Below are 26891 nucleotides of genomic sequence, written 5' to 3'. Positions count from 1 at the left end.
GTTTTATAATAATCCTGAATAACTGAAGATCTATATAATCAGAATAAGTTCGAAAAATAAAGGTAAATTGCAAGATATTACATTGTACTATAATATATCCACTGGCGCTTGTGACATCCCATGGAACTCTTTTTTCTTTGCTTTTCAATTTTTTTAAAGAAATAATATGATAATTTTTCTTAATTATTTGTACTTGCCTCATTTATTGTGTCCTTGCTATTATGTTTATATATATAATTCGTCTAAACATCAGACAAACAATGTTAGATCTGTAAATTTGATTTCGCAAATTTTTTGGTCTTCCCTCGCAGGGATTCGAACTCTTGTTACTGAGATATCGTGGCACCAAATCGCCTTGCACTATATATACCCGACGCGCTAGACCACTCGATTATTATTATTATTATATATATATACAAGTGTGGACACAGATGAGTGTGGATAGTATGTTTGGATGTTTGACAGTATGACAAAAAGAGTTCTATGTTTTTCCTATATATATTATATATAATATATAAAAGTAATAAATGAATAAAAATGGTATGGGCTGCATTCCACCTACTACTGTTCATATTGATATTTTTATTTGGCCTATTTTATTTTCAGGTATCTCTTATGAGTCTGCTGTAGACAAAACATGTGTTTGTCTGTCTTTGTCATACAACATTTTATTCCTGGTTTCTGAGCTTTTAGGTACAAGAGCAAAGAGAGGAGAGTAAATATACACTAGTTATTGTAAGATAGTATGGCCGCAGTGTTCTCCCTGGATATATTATATAGCATTCTGGTAAAGAAGGAAATTTGAAATACCATCATGTTTCTAAAAATTATAGCATCACATCCATAACACAATCTATAAGAAAATCATTTCAGATAGCGTCACATTACCATGATGCTAAAAGATCACAGGAATAACACTGATTATGGGTGTGTGAGTAAAGACACTTTCAATAATACAGAAAATGTTGAAATATTCAAGAAAAGAAGTGGATGCATACCTTTACTATATTTTACGTTCAGTATCAAAACAATTGTGTAATCATAAAAGAGCTGTATATGAAGCAGGATTTGTCATCATCTTATTTATACACTACTGTTCATACCTATCCTACCAGTTCCAATTCAGCTGGTTAAACTTTAGTAATATCATACAATACATGCATTGCAGCCATATAGAAATCTTTACATAAACATCTACTCTTTGATCAGCAGGGCCGATGTTGACACAGTGTTGACTTTTTCTAATGAAAGAGATTATTTCAGATATTTGTGGAAATATAAAGATAACATCATTTAAAATTTCAATGACCTGTTTTTGTTTGTATAATTTCTTAACTAAGTCATTTGACCAGTCAAGTCTGAAGCATTAACAAATTGACGGTACATTATTCTCTGCTAGTAGCACATGACCTTGAATACATGGTTTGGATATAACTTTCTTTTTTCATTGTTTAACACAGAATATTCAGATTTCTTTTTTATACCTCATACTAAAAGCTACCAAGGTTCTCTTACCTTGTTTTAATAAATTTATACACTTTGATAATCACTTATTTTACTACTGGTACTAAGGAACAGATATACTGTTCCCAGCTGTACTTAAAAACAACAGAATATAGAGGCTGATCAATATTTGAAGCCTGTATCTCTCACTGGATAAACCTTATGCCACTTTTCCTTCATTGCGTTCATATATATAGTACTAAGGCTAAGCTACACCAACTTTCTTTCAAGGGCAATAACTCCTATAACCTGTCAATTGACTTATTTCGCCTAAGTTTACTTATTTGTAGATCTTATTTTGCTAATTACAATTTCTCTAAAAATGAACTTTCTGCAACAAAAAAAAAGCCCTAAAAAATGGGTAAAATATGTCTTTCTAGGGAAACAACACCTGTAAGGGGTTAATTGAAGATTCATATAAATTGTGTCACTTGTACATTTTATTTTAAAGAACATTTTTACTGAGGAAGGACTCTCTTTGTCAACTATGATTTTATTAAGAATGCAAAATGAGTAAAACTCATAACTCAAAGGCGGTAACTCTATAAGGGGTCAATTCTAATGACTAATTTGTAGATCTTATTGCTCTGAACATTTTAACTGTGTTTAAATTATCACTTTCTGTTACAGTTTTTGTTATAGTTTTCATTACCAAATATATGGAGAATGTGTCCATGGGACACAAATGCTTGTATATCATGTAAACTATAAGGTTAAAAAGGCACATAACTGAAAAGTGATGCTACTTAAATTTGTACTTGATCTGAGTTTTGTGGTAATAAGTATTGTGTATAAGTTTCATATAATTTGATTGAGGCTAACTTAAGATAATGGACAAGGGGGATACCTCTAGAGCAGTTAGAGTGACACCACCAAAATCCTTACTTGATCTGTATTCAATGGTAATCAGCATTTAATAAGTTTTATAACATTTTGCTGAGGCAAACTTAAGTTAGAAAATGGAAACAAAAAATTCAGCAATTTTTCTATTTGTAAAGAGGCATAACTCTACAACGGTTCAAGTGACACCACCAAAGTCAAACTTGATCTGTGTTTTGAGGTATTTTAAGCATTTTGTATATGTTTAATAACATATGGTTGAGGCAAACTAAAGTTAGAGAACGGAAACTACTTTGGGATGTGCGAAACAGACAAGGGTAAAACTGAATGCCCCCTCCTAAATCTATTGTCTAATAGACCTAGATTTCCTGATCATTTTTATGTCTGATCTGCACCAACTGCTTCTGAGATTACTTTTTTTTTAAAGTTACAACAACTGACAAACAGACCCAGTACCCAAGTGATGGAAAGATGAGCCAAATTATCTGTGCTATGTGTTAATAAATAGTCAAAGTTTTATGAAACCAGCTGCTCCGCATGGTGCTGCTTTATACGACCACAGAGGTCAAACCCTGAACAGTTGGGGCAAGAATGGACACAACATTCAAGCTTGATACAGCTCTGTATTTTGATTGTGATTTAATAGTTGACACAGCATAGGTTTCTGACACAGAATGAATTTGGTCTAAGAACTTCAAAATTTATATATGGACATTTACTTTTAATGGGCCAATATCCAAAATCTAAATACATGGTTAGATACAGCATATCAAATAACCCCAAGAATTCAACTTTTGATGAAATCAAATGAAGTTCAATTTTGGACACTTTAGAACTCAATGAGGACCAATTTGATAAAGGAGCCCAAATATCAAAAATCTAAATACATGGTTAGATTCAGCATATCAAAGAACTATATATATTTAAAATCTTAAGTACATGTCCAGATTCAGCATATCAAAGAACCCAAGAATTCAATTTTTGTTAAAATCAGACTAAGTTTTATTTTAGACCCTTTGGACTTTAAGGTGTAATACCACCATTGAGTTTCCCCTATTTGTCTTTGTTAAATTTGCACTTTTCAAAAAAATGTGCAGAATTTATCTTTGTTTCAAATAAAGAAATACTTGGCATGAGTAAAGTTTTATCCTGTCAAGTACTATAGAAAAAATAACCATCACTGGAAGTTAACCAATCAAATTTATCCCCTTATTTAATCTGTGTACAAGGTTTAGTAAAATTTAACCATGTAACCTCATTTTACAAAATATTCTATAGAAACCCTAAATAAAAAAAATAATGATGCTTTGAAATACTCAAGATATATGTTTATGACACAGAAATGTTTTACTGCAATAAAATGTAGGATTAATTACCTACAACTGTCAAATTCAAGGGAATATTTTTTTTCAACCTATTTTTCGTATACAACCGGATGTGACGTACCATGATTTGGTGGTATTACACCTTAATGTAGACCAATTTGAAAACAGGCCAAAAATTAAGAATCTAAATACACGGTTAGATTCAGCATATCAAAGATCACAATTAAGGAATAACAGTACTGTAGTTGAAGAGTTGCCACCGTCAAATCAAAATTGACGGTGGCAACTCTTCAACTACAGTACTGTTATTCCGATTCTAATGCATTACAAAAAAGAAATAATACGATAAAACTTGGAAAAATGTCTAAACTTGACAAATAAAAAAAAAATCCGCGAAACTTCATGAACGATGAACGTCATAGGTAAATGTGACGTAATACAAATGAAAACTTACAAACTGGAGGTTATTACATTATCTGTACGCTTCAAATTCAGATAAATTTACATAAAAACGGCGAATTCGAGGTAGGTGTTGTTTTATTTTCAATTATGTAGTAGTAATCGAACATTTGTTGATTCAATCATTTCAAAATGGTTGTCCCTCCTTAGTTACGCCTGGTCAACTGTGGATTTGACGGCAACTTTTAGCCAATGAAAAAAATTGTTACATACAAATTGCATTAGAATAATTCAATTTTTGATGAATCAAACAAAGTTTAATTTTGGCCCCTTTTGGCCCCTATTTCCTGTTGGGACTAAAAAAAACAAAATCAATTCCAACCTTCCTTTAGTGGTAATAAACCTTGTGTTTTAATTTTTTTGATTTCTATTTACTTATACTAAAGTTATTATCTGAAAATCATCCGTCTTCGACGACAATGACGACGTGATACCAATATACGTCCAAATTTTAATTAATTTTTGCTGTTGTATAAGAAGACATGATTCCATGGCAGTTTTGAATATATTGAACTGCTAAATATGAAATTATTCCTTACAGAGGTTGAGGTGTTATAAACAAAAAGAAATTAACCCTTCCAAGAAGGAATAAATGAATGGACAAGGTCATTGCAGTATACTTCCAACTTCCAATGTAGGGGTGGAAACCTTCTTAGAGCAATCAAGCTCAAATAATTAAAATGTTATAATATTTAGTTTTATTGTCCACAATAAAACAATTATTACACAATGGCAACATCTCAATAACAAAGATATACATACTCATAAAACATATCTTAATAATTAAACAATTTCAGTCAAAATTCTTTTTGATAGTACTTAAAAGATTTGTTATAACCTATGAATTGTAACTTTACATGATATCAATTCACTGTAATAAAAAATCCAATTTTCTAAATGCTTATAAAAGATCATCTTTTCAAAATCAATTTGATATCAAAAACTAACACATAACAAATTACACTGTAAAATATATTCAATATACTTTACTACATAATCAAGCAAGTGAAATATTTAAAAAAAAAAAACAAAAAAAAAAAAAACTGTCTTTGAAGATAAAAAAAAAAAAATAATAATAAAAAAAAATAATTCTATATACATACAAAATGAACTTGCAACTTAAATGTGTTGATACACAACTGTAATCTATTAAAGAGGAAATACATTAGTTACAAAAAGTTCACACACAAGTATCCAAATATGACAGGATGTGTCACTGAAATTATACTGCCTACATTTTATAATCAACAATTTCTAAATTACACTTGAATCAATAATAATAATTACATTATGAGGTATTATTTTTTCATGTTCAATTTAACTGGGTTAAGAATAAATATTGATGATAAATTAAGCCATTAAATCAGAATAGACTTTCGGAAGTAAAGCCCATTTTAAAGATGATCAACCTTCAAATTTTAATGCACCTCCCTTCAATATAAAATAACATTGTATGGCTGCTTATTGCAAACACACAATGGTTTTATATTGAATAAGTTTATTGTTGCATTATTTAGAAATGCAAGCTTTAAATGGACTTATTTTAAACTTATTTAAAAGATTTCAGCAAATTAGCAAAATTGAGAATATTTTTAGTATTGTCTCCAAGAGTTAGCAAAACGACAAAATAGGGGGGTACCTCCATTGAGAATGCAGTTGAAATTTATCTCAAGTCACATCGTAAATGTTATTTGAATACCACCTAATACAAGTTTAAAGATTATGGATTAAAACTGTAAGAGTTGATTTCATTAAATTGACACAATCCTTAAACAATTTGATAAAACTGTACAGGTTTAAATTATTACAAATTGTGCTGAAATTCTCCAATTGTGTACACACAGTGATGTGCATATCTTCACTGAATATATATATACAAACATAGATAAAAGTTGATGGGTTTTGAAGAACTTTATAAATAGACCTTTTTCTTTATTCTGACTGATACATCTTAAAAGGTTAATGATGGAGGTAGGATTCACTAAGGTCTTCTAATGTTTATTATAACTGATGCTCTCCACCAGCAGTATATGTTAACATAATATATCAAAATATCATATTTTCATATACATAATGATGGGGCTTCATACTTATTTATAGAATGGGGAAAAATACCAGAATCATCATTTATAGTAATTTCTACTAATACTGGTAAAAGGGAGGCAACCTATATCTCTATATCTATGTTAAATACCAAATTTTGTCAACTATAATTTAAAAATATTCAGTTACAAAAATTAAAATTTACTTCAAAAAATAATTCAGAAAATGTTTTAAAAGATATTGTTTTGTGTAAATCATTCATATTTAAAAAGAACTATGAATTGTTACCAGGCTGAGCCTTAATGCACTTATTTGACACAAGCAAGAAAAAAATAATTACTGCCTATTAAACAATTTTAAACATTAATTTTCCATTTACTTTACCAAAACTATTGTAAAATGACTTGGTCATTTCAGTTAATCCTCTTTCCATTACATTTATACCTGGTATATTTCATCAAAATAAAGAGTAACAATTGTAAGTTGAATTAACATAAAATAAGGTATAAACATGCCATTGATTGAAATAAATATTGAAGTATGTAATTCCCTTCAGACTATTTATTACATATACAATATTCGGACGCCTATTCATGCCAAAAATAATAATTCTGAAATGCTTGTATCACAAAAATAACTAAGGGACTGATATTTTTTCCAATAGTTTTGATATTTTGCACAAACAGTCATTTCAAAAATGTTTATATTCTATATGTCAGCAGCAATCATCTTAAAGTGTATTTGATTAAAATGAACTCATTTTTGTTTTTCCAAAAAATATTTTAAATCTTAATGAATATACTTATGCTTTCTTACATAACAGGGGAAAAAAAGATAGAAGTAGTTGACTAAAAAAAGTCTCCAATTTTCTTATCTAGAAAAATTCAGTGCACTTTTCCAAGATATAAAAAAATATCATAATGTGAGTTTGGCAGGCGAGAAAAAGAGATACACCAATTTGGAAACAGTATATTTTGCTAAGTGCGGGTGTTATATTTAATAGAATTAACAGTGAAAACCTGATTTTACAAACCTAGTGGTTTTGCATAATATTATAGATAACACATATACTTAAAAAAAAAATCCACATTTTACTGGCTTTATGATTATTTACAATTATTTACATAGCAGTATATACAACTTACAACATATGTATGACAAGTAGAGTGCAATTCATTTAGACTCCCACCCTTAAAAAACAAAAACTCATGATGAATAATAAGATCAACTGTCTACAAACTTGATCAAAGCTGTTATAAAAAAAATCCTTAAAACTATGTGGCACTAAAAACTATGAGTTCTTCACATATTAATAAAAAATTTAATCTATATAACCAAATTATTAATATGGCTTTAAAAGGTAATCCTATTTTCTTCCATTGTTGTTTATGGTCTAAAATATTTATCTAACTTAAAAAGTAAAATAAAAGAGACAGAACTTTATTTCTTATGAATGGCCTATTCCTAAAAATGGTTTGATTAAAAAAAAAATCATAAAATCTTTCTTTTGGTTCCGCCACGAATTGATATCCAACACTTAACACTTTTTATTTTTTCAATCTTTTTCAAAACTATTATATCATAACCTCATTCTTTTAAATCTTTTTTATCATAACATCATTATGAATAATATTTTCTATCAATTTAATCTATTACATGTACAATCAAGAGCTACCACAACATAATTCTTTAAAGGTCAAATGATCAATGAAAGACAACATTTACCCATCATTTTAATTAAGTGCCACAGTTAGCTTTAATCACCGGGATACATATACATTTTTTTTGATAAATCTGCTTGAAAAAAAAAAACACAATTAAAAAAAATCAAAATTAAGAAAGTCATAAATTTTATTTGACAATAAAAACCAGATGCTCCGCAGGGCGCAGCTATATACGACTGCAGAGGTCAAACCCTGAACAGTTGAGGCAAGTATGGACACAACATTTAAGCTTGATACAGCTCTGAATTTGGATTGTGATTAAATAGTTGACACAACATAGGTTTCTGACACAGAATGAATGTGGTCTAAGAACTTAAACTTAAAAACTTGAAAATTTTAAATTGGACATTTACCTATTATGGTCCAATATCCAAAATCAAATACATGGTTAGGTTCAGCATATCATAGAACCCCAAGAATTCAATTTTTGATGAAATCAAATAATGTTGACCCTTTAGACCTCAATGTGGACCAATTTGATAACCGGGCCTAAATATTTAAAATCTAAATACATGGTTAAATTCAGCATATTGAAGAACCCCATATATTCAATTTTTGTTGAAATCAAACAAAGTTTAATTTTTGACCCTTTGGACCTTAATGTAGACCAATTTGAAAACGGGACAATATTGTGTAATTGAATATTTCTTGCTATTGCGCAAAACTGCAATTGAAAATTTCTTGGTATTGTGTGCAATATTGTGCAATTAGATATTTCTTGCTATTGCGCAATACTGTGCAATTGAAGATTTCTTGCTATTGCACAATACTGTGCAATTGAAGATTTCTTGCTATTGCGCAATACTGTGCAACTGAAAATTTTTTGCTATTGCACAATACTGTGCAATTGAAGATTTCTTGCTATTGCACAATACTGTGCAATTGAAAATTTCTTGCTTTTGCACAATACTTAATATAATAATTTTGGACTCTGATTTGGACCAACTTGAAAACTAGGTCCATAATCAAAAATCTAAGTACATGTTTAGATTCAGCATATCAAAGAACCGCAAGAATTCAATTTTTGTTAAAATCATGCTAAGTTTAAATTTGGACCCTTTCGACCTTAATGTAGACCAATTTGCAAACAGGCCCAAAAATTAGGAATCTGAATACATGGTTAGATTTGGCATATCAAAGAACCCTAACAATTCATTTTTTGATGAAATCAAACAAAGTTTAATTTTGGACCCTTTTGGCCCCTAATTCGTTGGGACCAAAACTCCCACAATCAATCCCAACCTTCCTTTTGTGGTCATAAACCTTGTGTAAAAATTTCATAGATTTCTATTAACATATACTAAAGTTATTGTGCAAAAACCAAGAAAAATGCTTATTTGGGACCTGTTTTTGGCCCCTTATTCCTAAACTGTTGAGACTAAACTCCCAAAATCAATCCCAACCTTCCTTTTGTGGTCATAGACCTTATGTTAAAATTTCATAGATTTCTGTTTACTTATACTGAAGTTATTGTGCAAAAATCAAGAAAAATGCTTATTTGGGCCTTTTTTGACTGATAATTCCTAAACTGTTGGGACCAAAACACCCAAAATCAATCCCAAGCTTCCTTTAATGGTCATAAACCTTGTGTTTAAATTTCATAGATTTCTATTTACTTATACTAAAGTTAGAGTGCAAAAACCAAATGTCTTCATTCAGACGAAGACGACGACGCCAACATGATACCAATATACGACCAAAAAATATTCGCGGTCGTATAAAAACAAGTGATATCAAGATGATTGTAGCTTTGTCAAATGAAAAAATCTTCCTTCATGGAAAATACATGAAAAGTTAAACAACATGATGAATTTCTATTATATAATTGATTGATGGAGTGTTTGAAATTAGCACAGTGGTCAACAATTCTGAATAGCATAATGTAAACAAACTGATCAATGGTGACACATCGTCTTATGAAAAATTTCAACTCATCCTAAGCTACTTATCTGAGAATACTACATACAGAAAGTTCATGAGAAAATGCTACCTTCTTGAGTAAAACATTTTTTTATAAGGGCACTGGTTTCAATAGACCACACAAATTTTATTTTAAGTTTTTTGGATTTTTTCTGCAACAATTTGGCAGATTATGGTTTATTTACATACTGAATATTTGTTTTGCAGAAAGTAGAAAAAAAATAAACAAAACCATAAATTTTAAATCATTCATCTTTTTAAATTATTTTTTTCCCCCTATAAATAACATATCCCATAGAAGGCTAACTGAGATAATTTCTTTTCCTCAAACTTAACAAAACCATCATTTCTATAGTGATTTACTTTTCATGTGCCTTTTTACGGTATTAGATATTTATATATTAAAAAAGACTGCACTAACAAAGCAGAAGTGTTTAACTGAAAATATTTTTATCATTCAACAATCCAAAATACTTAATCAAAAATTGATGAGGCCATATTTCCTGAATGTATTCGTGTAACAATAAGAAATTCTGGTGTCATGTTGGACTCAAAATTTTAAATAGAAAATTATCAGGGCATTTTAGATTATTTTGTAAAGGGCTGTTCTAGAAAAACGTATATGGGTATTGGGTTTGAGTGACTCTTAAGAAAACTAATGCTCATATCTCTTATTGATTGTGAGCATAGGAAATATTTCTTCCCACTTTTTGACCATTTTTTGTGGATAACCCTGCACACAATAAACTATAATCTCTAAATGGAATGAAAGTTTTACTTTCTCTCATTCTTACAAATCCAAAGCGATGTTTGACTACAAAGATTTTAAAAACAAGCAATACATATTTGATTTTTACTTTTTTTGTCGTTTCGATATCATTTTAATTATAGTCATGTGCTGTTTAAAAAATTTCATCCTACCACTCATAAAAATTAAGATAAAATTAGAAGTTAAAACCCAAAGTTTTGAACCAAATGAGTCCTTTTTTTCATTATTTGACCTTTAAAAATACTAAAAAACATCTCTTAAATATGTCAAATGTTTTTATCACATATCATCTGCCCTGTTGTTAGTTTTGTGGGGCAAAATCTGACACTTTTTGAGGGTAAAATCGAAAAGTTTTGGTATAGTTTATCATGGCATATTTTATGACTCCATTTAAAATAGTACACATACATAGGTTTTACTTACATTACATGTTTATCTTAACATTGTAAACAACCTGATAAGAATGAATTGTAACATAGTCAGCAGAATTTCTTTCTTACATTAAGTTGCATGTGTGTAAAGAGGTATTTAGTCATCCCTGAATTATGAAATAGCTATGATAAAATGATACAAATAACATGCTAACTAACCTTGTGATTTATAATAAATAAGTTTTCTTTCTATCACTGTTATAAAACAAAAAGATGCTCTGACATCAATATTATCTCCAAAGCTAGAACATGGTTGTAAGTGCTGTATTGGGATTTAGATTAAAGCACTGTATGAAACATAAATCTAACCATTTAGTACATTATTATAATACAATGCCCATATACTATTGATTTCCACTAATATAATAATTATCATTGTATAATACATCATTTTTATACACAAATTTACAATGAAATGCCATTTGATGTAATTCTACCTATATTTGTAACTCTCCAGTTACTTATGATTTTTCATACAATTGTTGTCTCATTTCACCTATATTTTCTCAGTGTCACAGTTCATTACAATATTAACTGCAAAATAAATATCCAACAACTTTGGAACAAGATAATGATGATCTAGTAAACACTAAATTCTTATTCATTTTTTTAAACTTTCAAATACATTGTTTTTGTTTCTTGATTGAACTTCCAATATATAGCTAGTTACAAATACACTTATAACACATGTCCATTGGAAACATATCTGGGTTAAAATGAATTGTCTCCCTTCAATTTTCTCAGTACTGATTTTACATGTTATCATTTCTGTATACTTTTATGAATACATTTAAATACTGATGTCCTTCTGTAGCTTGTATACCATTATACAAAATGATACCGTGTGACCCTTTAATTCATCATCTTAACTATACAGTATAATTTCTTTTCTTTTTTCACAAAAAAAAATATATGGAAGATTTCAAATTTGACTTCTAGTGTACATCTTTAGTGTGACTTTTTAAATCGATAAAATTGTTTTATTTTGTTATGGAACTTGAACCAACTGAATAATCAAATACTAGATGTGCACCCTAGTCATTAATGAATAATGCACATACAAGAAACTCTTTAACTTAATCCTTAAGCTGAAATGGAAGATATCTGGTATGGTATTTCCTCACTCGGTGAAAAAATAACAGGTGACACATTTGTCAATCGGCTCAAGGCAATTAAACGTTCATGTACACAATTAGCCGATACTCTAGCCTCAGCATCCTGATCCCAACATTCTTCAATGGTGTTAATCATCACCTCCAGACCCTGTAATAATATATTATACATATAATTCAATAAACTGTCAAAAATATTCATCTTCTTTCTTGCATTTGACCATATGATACATGTAGCTTTAAACTGAACACAGTAAAACTCTCTTAATGTTAGCCATCTTCGCTAGCCAAGGGTTACGATCCACTCCCGTTCTCTTCACCCTTGGCAGATTGAGATAAAATTTCGGAGACACAAGGTAAGGATTTTTATTGGTTGCAGTAGAAACTCGCTGCATCCAATCAAAAAGCACCTATAACATGATCACGTGTAGATGTAGAAAGTGTTTGTAAACAATTGCCACATGTTTATTGTGCAACAAGTCTTTACATCACTAAACATACAACTATATTTTAGGTTTTTAATCAACTAATAGAAGTTCCTGTGTATGTTTCATGCACAAATGCATGAATGTTGATGTATATTTTCGTTTCCGGCTTAACCAAGTGTGTAGAATCTAGAGGCTACCGTGTTTTTACCTCCAAAGCGAAGAGTTCAAGTGCTACCATTGGTCAACCAGATGCTCCACAGGGCACAGCTTTATTCAACCGCAGAGGTCGAACTCTGAACAGTTGGGGCAAGTATGGACACAACATTTAAGCTTGATACAGCTCTGAATTTGGATTGTGATAAAATAGTTGACACAACATAGGTTTCTGACACAAAATGAATGTGATCTAAGAGCTTAAACTTAAAAAATTGGACATTTACCTATTATGGTACAATATCCAAAATCTAAATACATGGTTAGATTCAGCATATCATAGAACCCCAAGAATTCAATTTTTGATGAAATCAAATAATGTTCAATTTTAGACCCTTTAGACCTCAATGTGGACCAATTTAATAACCAGGCCCAAATATTAAAAATCTAAATACATGGTTAGATTCAGCATATTGAAGAACCTCATATATACAATTTTTGTTGAAATCAAACAAAGTTTAATTTTGGACCTTGACTTGGACCAACTTGAAAACTGGGCCCATAATCAAAAATCTAAGTACATGTTTAGATTCAGCATATCATATCAAGGAACCCCAAGAATTCAATTTTTGTTAAAATCAAACTAAGATTAATTTTAGACCCTTTTGGCCCCTAATTCCTAAACTGTTGGGACCAAAACTCCCAAAATCAATCCAAACCTTTCTTTTGTGGTCATAAATCTTGTGTTAAAATTTCATAGATTTCTATTTATTTATACTAAAGTTATTGTGCAAAAATCAAGAAAAATGCGTATTTGGGATTTTTTTTGGCCCCCGATTCCTAAACTGTTGGGACCAAAACTCCCAAAATCAATCCCAATCTTCCTTTTGTGGTCATAAATCTTATGTTAAAATTTCATAGATTTCTGTTCACTTATACTAAAGTTATTGTGTGAAAACCAAGAAAAATGCTTATTTGGACCCTTTTTGGCCCCTAATTCCTAAATTGTTGGGACCAAAACTACCAGAATCAATCTCAACCTTCCTTTTATGGTCATAAACCTTGTCTTTAAATTTCATATATTTCTATTTACTTATATTAAAGTTATAGTGCGAAAACCAAATGTCTTTGGACGACAACGACGACGACGCCAAGGTCATACCAATATACAACCAATATATTTTCAATTTTTGCGGTTGTATAAAAATAATGTATTTAGAATGGGCAGGACTTTGATCTTCCAATAGATAGCGCAACATTGTTAGCACAAATGTTAGCTCAATCCGCTAAGGGTGAAGAGAACGGGAGTGGATCGTAACCCTTGGCTAGCGAAAATGAATGTTAGCCAAAAATATGCAATTTCCTGAAATATTTAATCAGACAATAAATGTATATTCATTAAAACTTCTGCAAGAAATGCACTTGACCATATTCTGAGATGTTATATAAAAGGGTTGGGATGATTTCTTGCTTTTAATTTTTCAGGAACATGTTTGTGTAGATAAAATTATTAGCTGGTTATATATGTAACGCTCATATTTGTTTTTCTGCTTTTCAATCTCAACAACTCTTGTTTATGTAGAAATACATTAATTATTTGTAAATCCAAGACATGCACACTGAATATAAATGTACTAAAGTATATAGTTGGTTTGTCTCTATATATTGTTACTGATTTCATTTAATTAAGGTTTTCATTTATATTTCAGAATTACCGCTCATCTTGTATACTTTTTTCCCGTATTTTTTATGTCTAATTTTTGATTAACCTAAAGGTATGACATTGAATGCCTCTTACTAACCGAATGTCTCAGCCATGTTTCCTTTATAGTTGGTCTACACTTTTTCAAGACAACATACTCTTGCATGTCTTCTAGAGTAGGATGAGTCCCCACCTCTTCTTCAAATGGCAGCTGATAGTTGTCTATTTGCCCTTCAGCTGCTGAACATCTAGATACCAGCTCCCACAGAACCAATCCACAGGCATACATGTCAATCCTAAGGAAAGCATCTCTATTAAAACAAATAGCTCCCTCCAGGACCTCTGGTGCCATATATCTTCTTGTTCCAACCTTAAAGAGGAGAAAATAAGTTCATAATAAGGAAAAGAAAAACAATTTTAAAATAAATTTATAATTAAAGTTCATCATATACAATGTTTTACCTCCGTATGATCAGTACAGAAAATTAACTTTGTTGAAAATTTGTGTTTCAACCACATATCCATCTTCGCTAGCCAAGGGTTACGATCCACTCCCGTTCTCTTCACCCTTGGCAGATTGAGCTAACATTTGTGATATCAATGATGCGCCATCTATCGGAAGGTTAAAGTCACGCCCATTCCAAATACATTATTCTTGGCCAATGGTAGCACTTGAACTCTTCAATTTGGAGGTAAAAACACGGTAGCGTCTAGATTCTACACACTTGGTAAAGCCGGAAACAAAAATATACATCAACATTCATGCATTTGTGCATGAAACATACACAGGAACTTCTATTAGTTGATTAAAAACATTCAAGTTGTTACTAAATATAGTAGTATGTTTAGTGATGTAAAGACTTGTTGCACAATAAACATGTGGCAAATGTTTACAAACAATTTCTACATCTACACGTGATTATGTTATAGGCATTTTTTGATTGGATGCAGCGAGTTTCTACAGCAACCAATAAAAATCCTTACCTTGTGTCTCCGAAATTTTATCTCAATCCGCCAAGGGTGAAGAGAACAGGAGTGGATCGTAACCCTTTGCTAGCGAAGATGCCAAATATCCTACTGGCATGTTAATAAAACATGAATTTTGCACAACCAAAAATTTATCTGTTTACATTATTAGTTTATCATTCTACCCTTCAGAGGAAGCTGAAAAACTTCTATATTTAGTAGAGAATGTGAAAATTGTATTATTAAATTCATTAAAATGCAACATTGTTCTAAAGTTACAGGCTTTTTTTTTTATAATTTCCTCTCAGATTGTCATATATTCTATTTGTATTCATTGTAAATTGCAGTTAAGAATGAAGTTTATTAGTATATGATTGATAAAAAAATAAACTAACTTAATATGTTTTTGTTTGTAATCAATTCTTGCAGGCATACTTTTTAATGTAAACACTAATTCATCTGGTTTGTAGATAAGATTTAGTAAATCTAATGTTTTGATATGCAAATGATAAAAAAAAGTTTTATAACATACCAGACCATGAATTTCACCAGCACTTTTTCCAGCATCAAACTTCAGAGCTAGACCAAAGTCAGCAATGCAAGCGGTCAGATCAGATTTCAAAAGGACATTCTTGCTTTTGAAATCTCGATGAGCAATTGATGGCTTTGCTTCAGAATGACCAGTCACTGGTATATCATCATGTAGATAAGCTAAACCTTTAGCCATGCTCTCACCAATCTTCAACATATCCAACCATGATAACTTGTGACCTTTTAAATAGTCACTTAGCGAGCCAAGATCATGAAACTGAGAAATTAGCCATAATTTATCATCACGTTTCTCAGCAGCGATAAATCGTAAAACATTATCATGCTTCATATGAGGTAGTTTATAAATATCTTGTTCCATCATCCATGACACCTTTTCCTTCATAGGGAATATTTTGACAGCCACAGCCTCTGTTATCATTGTGCCTTTGTATACTTCACCAAAACGCCCATGTGCCCTCAGTTCAATCAACTGTACAGGCTTCAAAGGTTGAGGTGACGGTGGAGTACTTAGTTCAGGATCAATTGTTGGAAGCTGCTCATGCCCAAATCTATAATAAAGTGTTGAAAAACTAAAATGGTAAAAGTGATGCTACATATATTTAAACTTGATCTGTGTTTACAGGTAATAAGCATTGTGTATAAATTTCATAATATTTAGTTGAGGCATACCAAAGTTAGAGAACAGAAACAAAAGATTTAGCAATTTTTCTAGAACTCTAGAATGGTAAAAGTTAAGCTACAAAATTCAAATTTGATCTGTGTGTTGTGGTAATAAGCATAGTGTTTAAGTTTCATTACATTTGGTCGAGGCAAACTAAAAATGGAAACCAATTTGGGATGAACAGACGGATGACAAGGGTAAAACTTGATGCCCCTCCATTATGGTATGGGCATTAAAATAATACAACTGTAATTATACACACTGACAGACATTTACACATAAGATAGTAACTTTTATTTAATCAACATTTCTTGACTTGAAGTAACTTAATTATGTACATAAGATTGAAATTATTAACCTGGACCTGAAGAAAACTATTTCTCAGCTTTAGGTGGGATCGTAATGATTCAACCTATTTTGTACTTTATTTAAGAGAACTGTAGTAGAGAGAAAAATGAAATATTACTAAGGTTTCAAAGACTGAATTTAGAGCAGAAACATTTTCTGCAACTGCAAAACAATATCAGGACAATTAGTCTTAGACTGAAAATATCAAAATAAGGGTCAAGGTTAAAACAAATAAAACCACTGTATTTGTTTACCCCTGTCCAAAGTCAGGAATCTGATGTTCATTTATTGTCATTTGTTGATGTGGTTCATTAGTGTTTCTCGTAATTTATATAGATTAGATTAGACTGTTGGTTTTTTCATTTGAATGGTTTTTACACTAGTCATTTTATCTTGCTGTTTTCGGTGTGAGCCAAGGCTCTGTGTTGAAGACTTTTCTTTGACCTTTTAGGGACGACATCAAAAGATCGATGTAGGATAAAAAACTTAAATCAAATAGTTTGGGGGTGGGGGGTTAAAATTCTACAAGTTTTGTATATCTAAAATCGATTTTTACATATATCCCTATTGGTAAATCAATTTTTCCCAAATTAAGTTAAGAGGGGGGTGGGGGTGTCAGTGAAAAAACTATGTGAATTAAGTTTTTTATCCTACATTGAACTTTTGATGTCGTCCCTTATGGTTAACTTTTACAAATTGTTACTTAAATGTAGAGTTGTCTCATTAGTACTCATACCACATGTTCTTATTTCTATGTAGCTTATAAACTATTCTAAAATTTCAGTCAATAGACCACGACTGAGGAGGAACATTTGAAGAGGGTCTAAAAATCACTATAGAAATGAGATTTGTATAATTAATGCTTATTGACAAGGTTACCTAATAGCATTTGCTTACCAAAGAAATTAATCAAATCAAAATTAATCTAAAATGTAAATTATATGGGGACGAAGTCCCCTATTACAGTAGAAAATTCAATAAAAAAAATCGGGAAAATTTCCCAAATTTTTTAATTGTACTAATGAACTCAAAATCGTTCAAAAATATGTCGGATCCGGAATGTCGTGTTTTTGAATTTCCGGATCTGCGCAGAAATCTGCTTCCTTTTGCAGTCTTGTTTGCATGAGACTGAATAAAATGTATATTTATCAGTCTAATAAAGGCACTCAAAAAAAATTCATTTTTAAATATTGTTTGTTATAAAAAAGACGTTACCTAATGACAGCGCTTCTTTGTTTACATTGAATATGACGTCATAACGTCACAACTAAATCCCTAACAACAGAACCAAAATCGGAAATGTTACGGTATTTCCATTTCTCTTTTTAACATGTTTGATTTAAATAAAACAACCATACAGACTTCCTACCCATTTCACAGGTAATGCCTGCCTCATATTATCTAAAAGTTTCTATGCGATAACTCAATACTATAAACGGCTAAATATGGTACATGTACATATGGCTATAGGTTCATTTTTTACTAGTGTTCTGACCAATAACTTACCTATCTTTATAATAACATCTCCACATGAAGAAAATGCCTATAATGATACAGACTAATACGGCTATAGGTACTAATGAATACAATACTGTGTCTCTAACACTGTCTGGTTCCTCTGTTTCTACTGGCTTAAGTCCTACAAAACATAATTACTAAGTGAATTCTAAATCATTGAAAAAACTATATATGGTTTTTGTCTACATAATTCCATTTTTATGTTTCAATCTGCAGCAATGAGGTTTTCACGGTTTTTTTCACACTGTATATGTACCGGTATATCATAGTTTTACTTAATGCACTTGTGCTTCAGTCATTTTTCATATGACAATGAATGATGGAGGTCAACTTTGTAAGTCATACAGTGTAAAAACAATAATGATTGATTGATAATTGTAATGACCAGTGGCAAATATTTCATGCATACATGTACATGTATGTACAAAAAATGCAGGACAAAACATACTTAACTCAATTCCTGACTTACTCACTAGTAACATATATGCATTATAGCGAAGATGTAGACTACCCTCCCTTAGTATGTATAACGCGCACATTTATACCCTGGGTCATGTTTCTTGTAAGAGGGGTGCGGCTTATGCATTTTCTTAGTTTTTTTTTTAGGTCCAAACTCCGAAAAAGAAATTTCCAAGTGAAGTGAAGAGTACGGAATATTTTTTCTACAACCTTGATTGTTTTAATGTTTTACAGGTTATATTTCTAATATGTATCGTATTGTTCTTGATTGGTCATGTTTTATTTAAATAAAATAAATTCTATATCTTTGTTGTTACGTTTATCGTGTCCATCTGTTTTGCAATCTGGAAATTTGGCATGTCTTAATGAAAATACAATAAAGCTTTTGTTGTAGGTTAAATTAGCGTCTGTGTTCCTTGTTGTCATAACTGACTGTTTTTGCATGTGTTCATCATAGAGAGTTGAAGCAAAGTGTATGATAATTAAATAAACTACGCTCGTTTTGAAAAGATAAACCGCCACATTTTTCTAGTGTATCAGGTGATCACAAGTCATGTGACTTAATTGTAAAGTGTTGATTTACTCTTTGAGAAGTTTATATATATAATTTACTTTTGTAACTGTTCAACTTTTAAACAACTGTTTAAAACCGTTCAAGAAATTATGATTGAAAACATGATAATCCCATAATTGTAACCTGCACGAATTTAATTAGGAACAAGGTCAACCTGTCACTGATTTGTTTTGACATCGATTAGACTCGTTGATTGAGGTGTGATAATCCGGATTAACAGATAAAATCGTGAAAAAAAATCCACATTTTACAATAATGACTACAGATGCACAAATTAAATGGCACAGTAGAGCAGGAACATATATATTGACTAGGTACTGTTCCCAGAGTAGAGTAAGACAGAAAAAAAACAATCTCAAAAGAGAAATTGCTAGATCTTTTACTAAATGTATTCTATTTGAAAATGTTAATATAAGCTTAACTATTGTTAAAAATATAGATCATTTTGATATAAAGAAACAACTGGAACTAATCCATTGAGTAACATGAAACAATGAATTTCTGTAGTTGGGTATGTACATGTACTAGGGGAACTGGAACCCTACATATATGCCCCCCCCCCCTTTTTCCCATATACATGTATTTATATTTGGCCCAATAGGAAAAAAATAATTCTGTAACTATAAATGAATATATAGAAAGCATAAATTGAAACATCTGTTATCATGGGTATAGTTTAATTGTATTCACAGTTAAGAATTGAACAATATAAACATATAACATAAAGTACATACAGCATTGCTGCGACACAAGAAATGACATTCGAAAAAATGCAGTTTATTTTTTATTACGCCAAATGTGATGCTATCCAAAATTTCTGGGGAGAACACTGATAGCAACTACCAAAATATATCTGTCAGACCCTACCTTCTGGTGCTGTTGTACTACCAAAAAATACTGTGTAGTTAGTGTTACAAAAATCAGAGTTACAGCAACAAAAATTCAATGCTCCAATCATTGGATCTTGTTTACATTCTGCTGTTGAACATTTTGATGTGTGGCTAGCTGTCCAACATCCTTGATGTTTTACAATGTCATCAGATCCATTTACTGACTGCCATGCAATAAAACAACTATCATACACAGCAGGACATTTTTCAATTTGAGAACATCGACTTTTATCTTCATATTTGCAGCCATCATGAATGACAGCACATGTTATCATATTTACAGCATCTTCATTGTAATCAGGATCCATTGGAAATCCATCTGCAAGTACAAAAATAGCTTATAAACACAAGTAAATAAATACTTTATACATACTTAGTGTTTCCTGCAGGCTGTTTTGGAGTGCAATGACGCCCTGGCAGCCCTTTTAAGGAAAAAAATTTGGTGCCATGCCCCATTTCCATCGTTTTTAAGAACACCCTGCCGTAGTTTAAATATTAGTTTTGCAAGTCATCTTTTAGAAAGACTATTTGAGTTATTTCCATTCGAAAAATATCAAAATTTAAATGGTCAACATTTTATTGAAATTAGTAAATATGTTTGAACAGTTTTGAAGCGCCAGAGTACAACCAGATGCTCTGCAGAGCACAGCTTTATACCACGACAGAGGTCGAACCCTGAACAGCTTAGGTAAGTATGGACTCAACATTCAAGCTGGATTAAAAAGTTTACACAGCAAAGGTTTCTGACAAAGAATGAATGTGGTCTAATGAACTTAATTTTTTTTCCCTTTTAGCAATTCACTATGCTGTTGAATATTAATCCCCTAAAAAAAACAAATATTTGAAGAAATTTTCTTTTTAATTTCTGAAATCTTAAATGAGAAAAATTGTACCCCTCCCCACAAATTCATATCCCCCCAATTTTTTTTCACCTCCACCTTTCTCGTATTCCAAAAATAATCTCAATTCAACTTTCTAATGGAGTTACCAACAATAACTAATAATTAAATACATCATAAAACATTAAAATATAAAATGTCATACAGTCCTGCCTCATGGTTAAAATTAATATTAACTAATAGTAACTTCTTAAACCAGATGCTCCGCAGGGCGCAGCTTTATACGACCGCAGAGGTTGAACCCTGAACGGTTGGGGCAAGTATGGACACAACATTCAAGCTGGATTCAGCTCTAAATTTGGATTGTGATTAAATAGTTGACACAGCATAGGTTTCTGACACATAATGAATGTGGTCTAATGAACTTAAATTTTTTTTTGCCTTTGAGCAATTCACTATGCTGTTGAATATTAATCCTCTCAAAAAAATGTTTGAAGAAATTTTCTTTTTATTTATGAAATCTGAAATGAAAAAAATTGAACCCCCCCCCCCCCCCAATTTTTTTTTCACATCCCCCTTTCCCTTATTCCAAAACTGATCTCAATCAAATTTCTAATGGAGTTTGCAACAATAACTACTCATTTAAATACATATTAAAATGTAAAAAAAAGTGCTTGTTATCACTGAATGGTAAAGATTGTTTTAATTTATCAGTTGGTAGTAAAAGTGAATATACATTGTATATTGTATAAAGCAATGATTTAAGCTGATTCAACTACTATTCTGGACAAAGAAAGATAACTCCAATTGAAAATATGAAAATTTCTTGCTATTGCACAATATTGTGCAATTAGATATTTCTTGCTATTGCGCAATACTGTGCAATTGAAAATATTTGCTATTGGACAATACTGTGCAATTGAAGATTTCTTGCTATTGGGCAATACTGTGCAATTGAAAATTTCTTGCTATTGCACAATACTGTGCAATTGAAGATTTCTTGCTATTGCTGAATACTGTCCAACTGAAAATTTCTTGCTATTGCACAATACTTAATATAATAATTTTGGATCCTGATTTGGACCAACTTGAAAACTAGGCCCATAATAAAAAATCTAAGTACATGTTTAGATTCAGCATATCAAAGAAGCCCAAGAATTAAATTTTTGTTAAAATCAAACTTAGTTTAATTTTGGACCCTTTGGACTTTAATGTAGACCAATTTGAAAACAGGTCCAAAAATTAAGAATCTACATACACAGTTAGATTTTGCATATCAAAGAACCCCAATTATTCAATTTTTGATGAAATCAAACAAAGTTTAATTTTGGACCCCGATTTGGACCAACTTGAAAACTGGACCAATAATCAAAAATCTAAGTACATTTTTAGATTCAGCATATCAAAGAACCCCAAGGATTCAATTTTTGTTAAAATCAAGCTAAGTTTAATTTTGGACCCTTTGGACCTTAATGTAGACCAATTTAAAACAGGACCAAAAATTAAGAATCTAAATACACAGTTAGATTTGGGATATCAAAGAACCCCAATAATTCATTTTTTGATGAAATCAAACAAAGTTTAATTTTGGCCCCTTTTGGCCCCTTATTCATTGGGACCAAAACTCCCAAATCAATCCAAACCTTCCTTATGTGGTCATAAACCTTGTGTTAAAATTTCATAGATTTCTATAAACTAATACTAAAGTTATTGTGCAAAAACCAAGAAAAATGCTTATTTGGGACCTGTTTTTTGCCCTTAATTCCTAAACTGTTGGGACTAAAACTCCCAAAATCAATCCCAACCTTTTTTTCATAGACCCAACAGTTGTGGAATAAGGGGCCAAAAAGGGCCCAAATAAGCATTTTTCTTGGTTTTCACACAATAACTTTAGTATAAGTAAACAGAAATCTATGAAATTTTAATATAAGGTCTATTAACCTCAACCATAAATAGTATGATGGATCTAAGTTAATTTCAAAACATTTCTATATGTTATTTTTTCAAAAATATTGATCATATTCTCTTAAATTTGTATATACATGTCTAATTTATAAAAAAAAAAAATTTTCAAAAGTCGGGGGAAAAAGCAGTACCTCGAATGACCGTACAACACTTGTAATGACAAAAATGAATGAACGAATAACTCTTGCAAATTTTAATATTAGCACATATTGGTGACTTTTAAATATTTATGATTTAATAATAGTATATTATCAATGTATTTCAGGCCTCTACAATAACTTTTTTTTCAACTTGTCCTGTAAGTACATTGTACATACCAAAATTTACTTGTCCGAATGAAATTGTTACTTGTCCAAAAAATTTCTATTAAAAATAACCTTTTTACTTAGTTGATTAAAGGAGCAAAACGAATTTAAACAATATAACAGAATTTGTTGTATTTTTTTTTTAATAAATATTTTCAAAAATATGAGTCAAGTACAACTGCAAAACTAGTCATAGCACAGGAATTAGGTTCTAGTTTCCATCAATACTAGTCTCATCAGACTCTAATCATGAGCCACCATCTGATAGGCCTGTACACTCATTGGATTTGTATTCTGTTTGGTTTTTTTATGAGTAAAAAAAGTGTATTCAAATGCAATCAATAAAAAGAAGATAAGCCATCATAAGGTCTGATTGCCAATGAGACAACTCTCTGCAAAAGACCAAATGACACAGAAATTAACAACTCAGGTCACCATATTGCAAGTATTGTTTTTTCTACTTACAATGTATGATCAAATATGATTTTGTGAATTCTATGGTAAATAAAAAAAAAAATTTTGTGAAAAAATTACCAGTATGGTATGTATTATAAGGAACAGAATAAGGTAGCAAACTGAGGTACTGATTTGTCTTAGTCCCAAAGTGTCTCCTGCCTTGTCAAACTGTCTATCAATCATGTCTATTAAATATGTCTCTTAAACAATTGGAGCTGAATCTTTCAAGGTGACAAACTGTCCTGTAAAGATACCTTTTCTACAAAGGCATCAATGATTCGGATCAGTAAGACTGGTTTCCGAGAATAGTATACCTTTTACCTGTTAAAAAGTACCTGACAAAGAACCAGTTAAAAGTTATCATTGCAAGTAAACATGTTGAAGAAAAAGGTTTTGCATTTGAATAAATAGAATACAGAAACATGTCAAATTAATATTTGTTTTCTTGTTTTTTGTTTATAATAAATTACAAATGTACTTTGTTCATCAAAGTTGGATTAAATTTATTTTCTGCAGAATAATTGTACTTGTCCCCACGGACAAGCTTGATACAGCTTTTACTTGTCCGACCTTTTTTCCCTCTGGTATCGGACAATCGGACAAGCGTTATTGTCGAGGCCTGTATTTTATAACTTATAATAAATGATTTACAGAAAAAAGATAAGTTCATAAAAAAACTTTTTAAATTTAGTGTGTACATCCAATATGGCAGTATGGTGACCACCGAAATCACAATGGCTGCCATGTTCAATTTACATGCTAAATTTAAAATGATCTTAATGAAATAATTTTTAAGTTATAAAATACATCAATAATATATTATTTTTTAATAATAAATGTTTAAAAGTCACCAATATGTGCTATAATATTAAAATTTAAAGTGTTATTCAGTCATTACAAGTGTTATTCGGATAATAACAGTGTTGTTTGGTCATTCGTGTTACCCGGGGAAAAATCCTTTAAAATCATAATTTACTAATCGTAGTACAGAGTTTGTTCAATATATTTCTGCATACAAATAATGGTAGGCCAATTTTGTGATAGTCTGAGTTTGTTAAAGTCTGATTTTGTTATAGACCAATTTTGTTTTAGTCTCAGTTATCCAGCAGCATTTAAATACATGTAAATGCTGTACAGTTGAGTCCCCGGTGTCTGCACGGTCTGTGATATTGCGCATTAGCTGATTTTGTCATATCAACACAGTAACACAAACAAAATTGTTCTTGGTATTGTTTTAGCCTTCCGAAGGGATAAAAAAGAATAAAATTGATAAGGTCAAGAATTAATTAATAACTGCCTGTAACTGCAATCCTGTGATTTGCAATATTTGGCAAATTTCTATTAAAAAAAAAACATCATCAGATAAAATTTGTTTTATTTAAGTCAAACTTATATCAGATTGAAATAATCTTTGCTCTGTGTCCATGGTGTCCTTGGCAGTGTATTTGGTTCAAACTCAGCTAAGCTATATTTCGTAGAATGAAATGTTTCCTTCATTTAAAATAAGCTATTTTTGGAAGACATGCGCAAAATCACCGGACATTGGAGGAACTCTCATGGGTAACACGAATGACCGAATAACACTTGTAATGACCGAATAACACTTGAAATTTTAATATTAGCACATATTTGTGACTTTTAAACATTGATCATTAAATAATAATATATTATCGATGTATTTTATAACTTAAAAATGATTTGCAGAAAGCAAAACAGTTCATAAAGATCATTTTAGATTTAGTGTGTACATCGTACATGGTGGCCATTGTGATTTCCGTGGCCGCCATGTTCGATGTACATACTAAATTTTAAAAGTTTTTTATGAACTTATCTGCTTTCAGAAAATCATTTGTAAGTTATAAAATACATCGATTATATATAATTATTTAATAATCAATGTTTAAAAGTCACAAATATATGCTAATATTAAAATTTCAAGTGTTATTCGGTCATTATATGTGTTATTCCGATAATGACAGTGTTATTCGGTCATTCGAGGTACCGGAACTCTCATAACAGGGGTTTCCCTAATTTTGGACACATATTACACAACATGCACAAAATCTAGAGGATTAAATCATACAAACAGAAGATTTTATTAAATTAAATTATGTTATGAATGTGTTAACACAATATTATCCAATTATTAGTTGTATCAGTTGAATGAAGGTGCGCGGATACACCGGACTGCACCGTAAACATAATACACCCATCAGTTTTAGGGGCAGCAACTCCCATATATTATGTAGTGACAGTAAACTACTTTGCTGAATTAAAGCTTTCTATTATGTAATAAATCAATAACTTTCTTATCAAATGACAATATATTCTTACCACAATTTTTTGCAACTGCGAGTAGGAAAAACAACAGACGGCGAGTCGCCAACATCATGGAGGTGCAAAGATATGTGCAAAACACGACCTTAGAAAAATTGTTAAAAAGTAGGACTATGATTTAAAATAAGATAGTGTTTATGTGCTTCACAAAAACTTTTTGATTTTTTATAACGCTCTGTGTGAGCCATATATAACATGTAAAATGTCAATAAAGATTGTTTGTTTTCTTGTCAAAATGGCGTTCTCATCTAGTTCCCGGATGTTGCATTATAATATCCAAAGTCGGATACCAAAGCTTTAATTTCGGAAAAGAAAACCTAACATTTATATGCCGCTCTCGTGACAAGTGGCCGCTATATAAAGACCCTATATAAATGATTGTCTAAAACTAGCATTTCTACCAACCCTTTTAAAAGCAACAAAATGGGCCGGTAATCTGCATCATTCATGCTCTACAAAAGATGGGAATAGGGCCGGGTTGTGCGTGACGACGATCCGGCTTTTTTCAAATAATTTTGTATTAGTGATTCTGGCAAACTGTGACTAAAATAACTATATCAAATTTATTATATAATACCTGTGACAAGGATTAAATAGTATCTAAAACATAAT

At 30.8% G+C, this 26891-nt stretch overlaps 1 protein-coding gene across 1 annotated transcript; it reads right to left on the bottom strand.

Moving 5' to 3' along the window:
* Positions 1-11896: 11896 nt before the first annotated feature.
* Positions 11897-26528, bottom strand: LOC143064155 (activin receptor type-2A-like). Its single transcript, XM_076236775.1, has 6 exons — positions 26277-26528; positions 20355-20696; positions 18443-18575; positions 15908-16475; positions 14510-14779; positions 11897-12277 (listed from the first exon to the last, which is right to left on the bottom strand). The coding sequence occupies exons 1-6, from the start codon at positions 26332-26334 to the stop codon at positions 12098-12100; spliced, it is 1551 nt and encodes a 516-aa protein (XP_076092890.1). The 5' UTR covers positions 26335-26528; the 3' UTR covers positions 11897-12097.
* Positions 26529-26891: the final 363 nt, after the last annotated feature.

This window comes from Mytilus galloprovincialis, chromosome 2 (genome assembly GCF_965363235.1).
Source record: "Mytilus galloprovincialis chromosome 2, xbMytGall1.hap1.1, whole genome shotgun sequence".
Taxonomy (NCBI): Eukaryota; Metazoa; Mollusca; class Bivalvia; order Mytilida; family Mytilidae; genus Mytilus; species Mytilus galloprovincialis.
The sequence above is the reverse complement of the archived record's forward strand: the minus strand, read 5'-3'. Positions and strand labels throughout refer to the sequence as shown.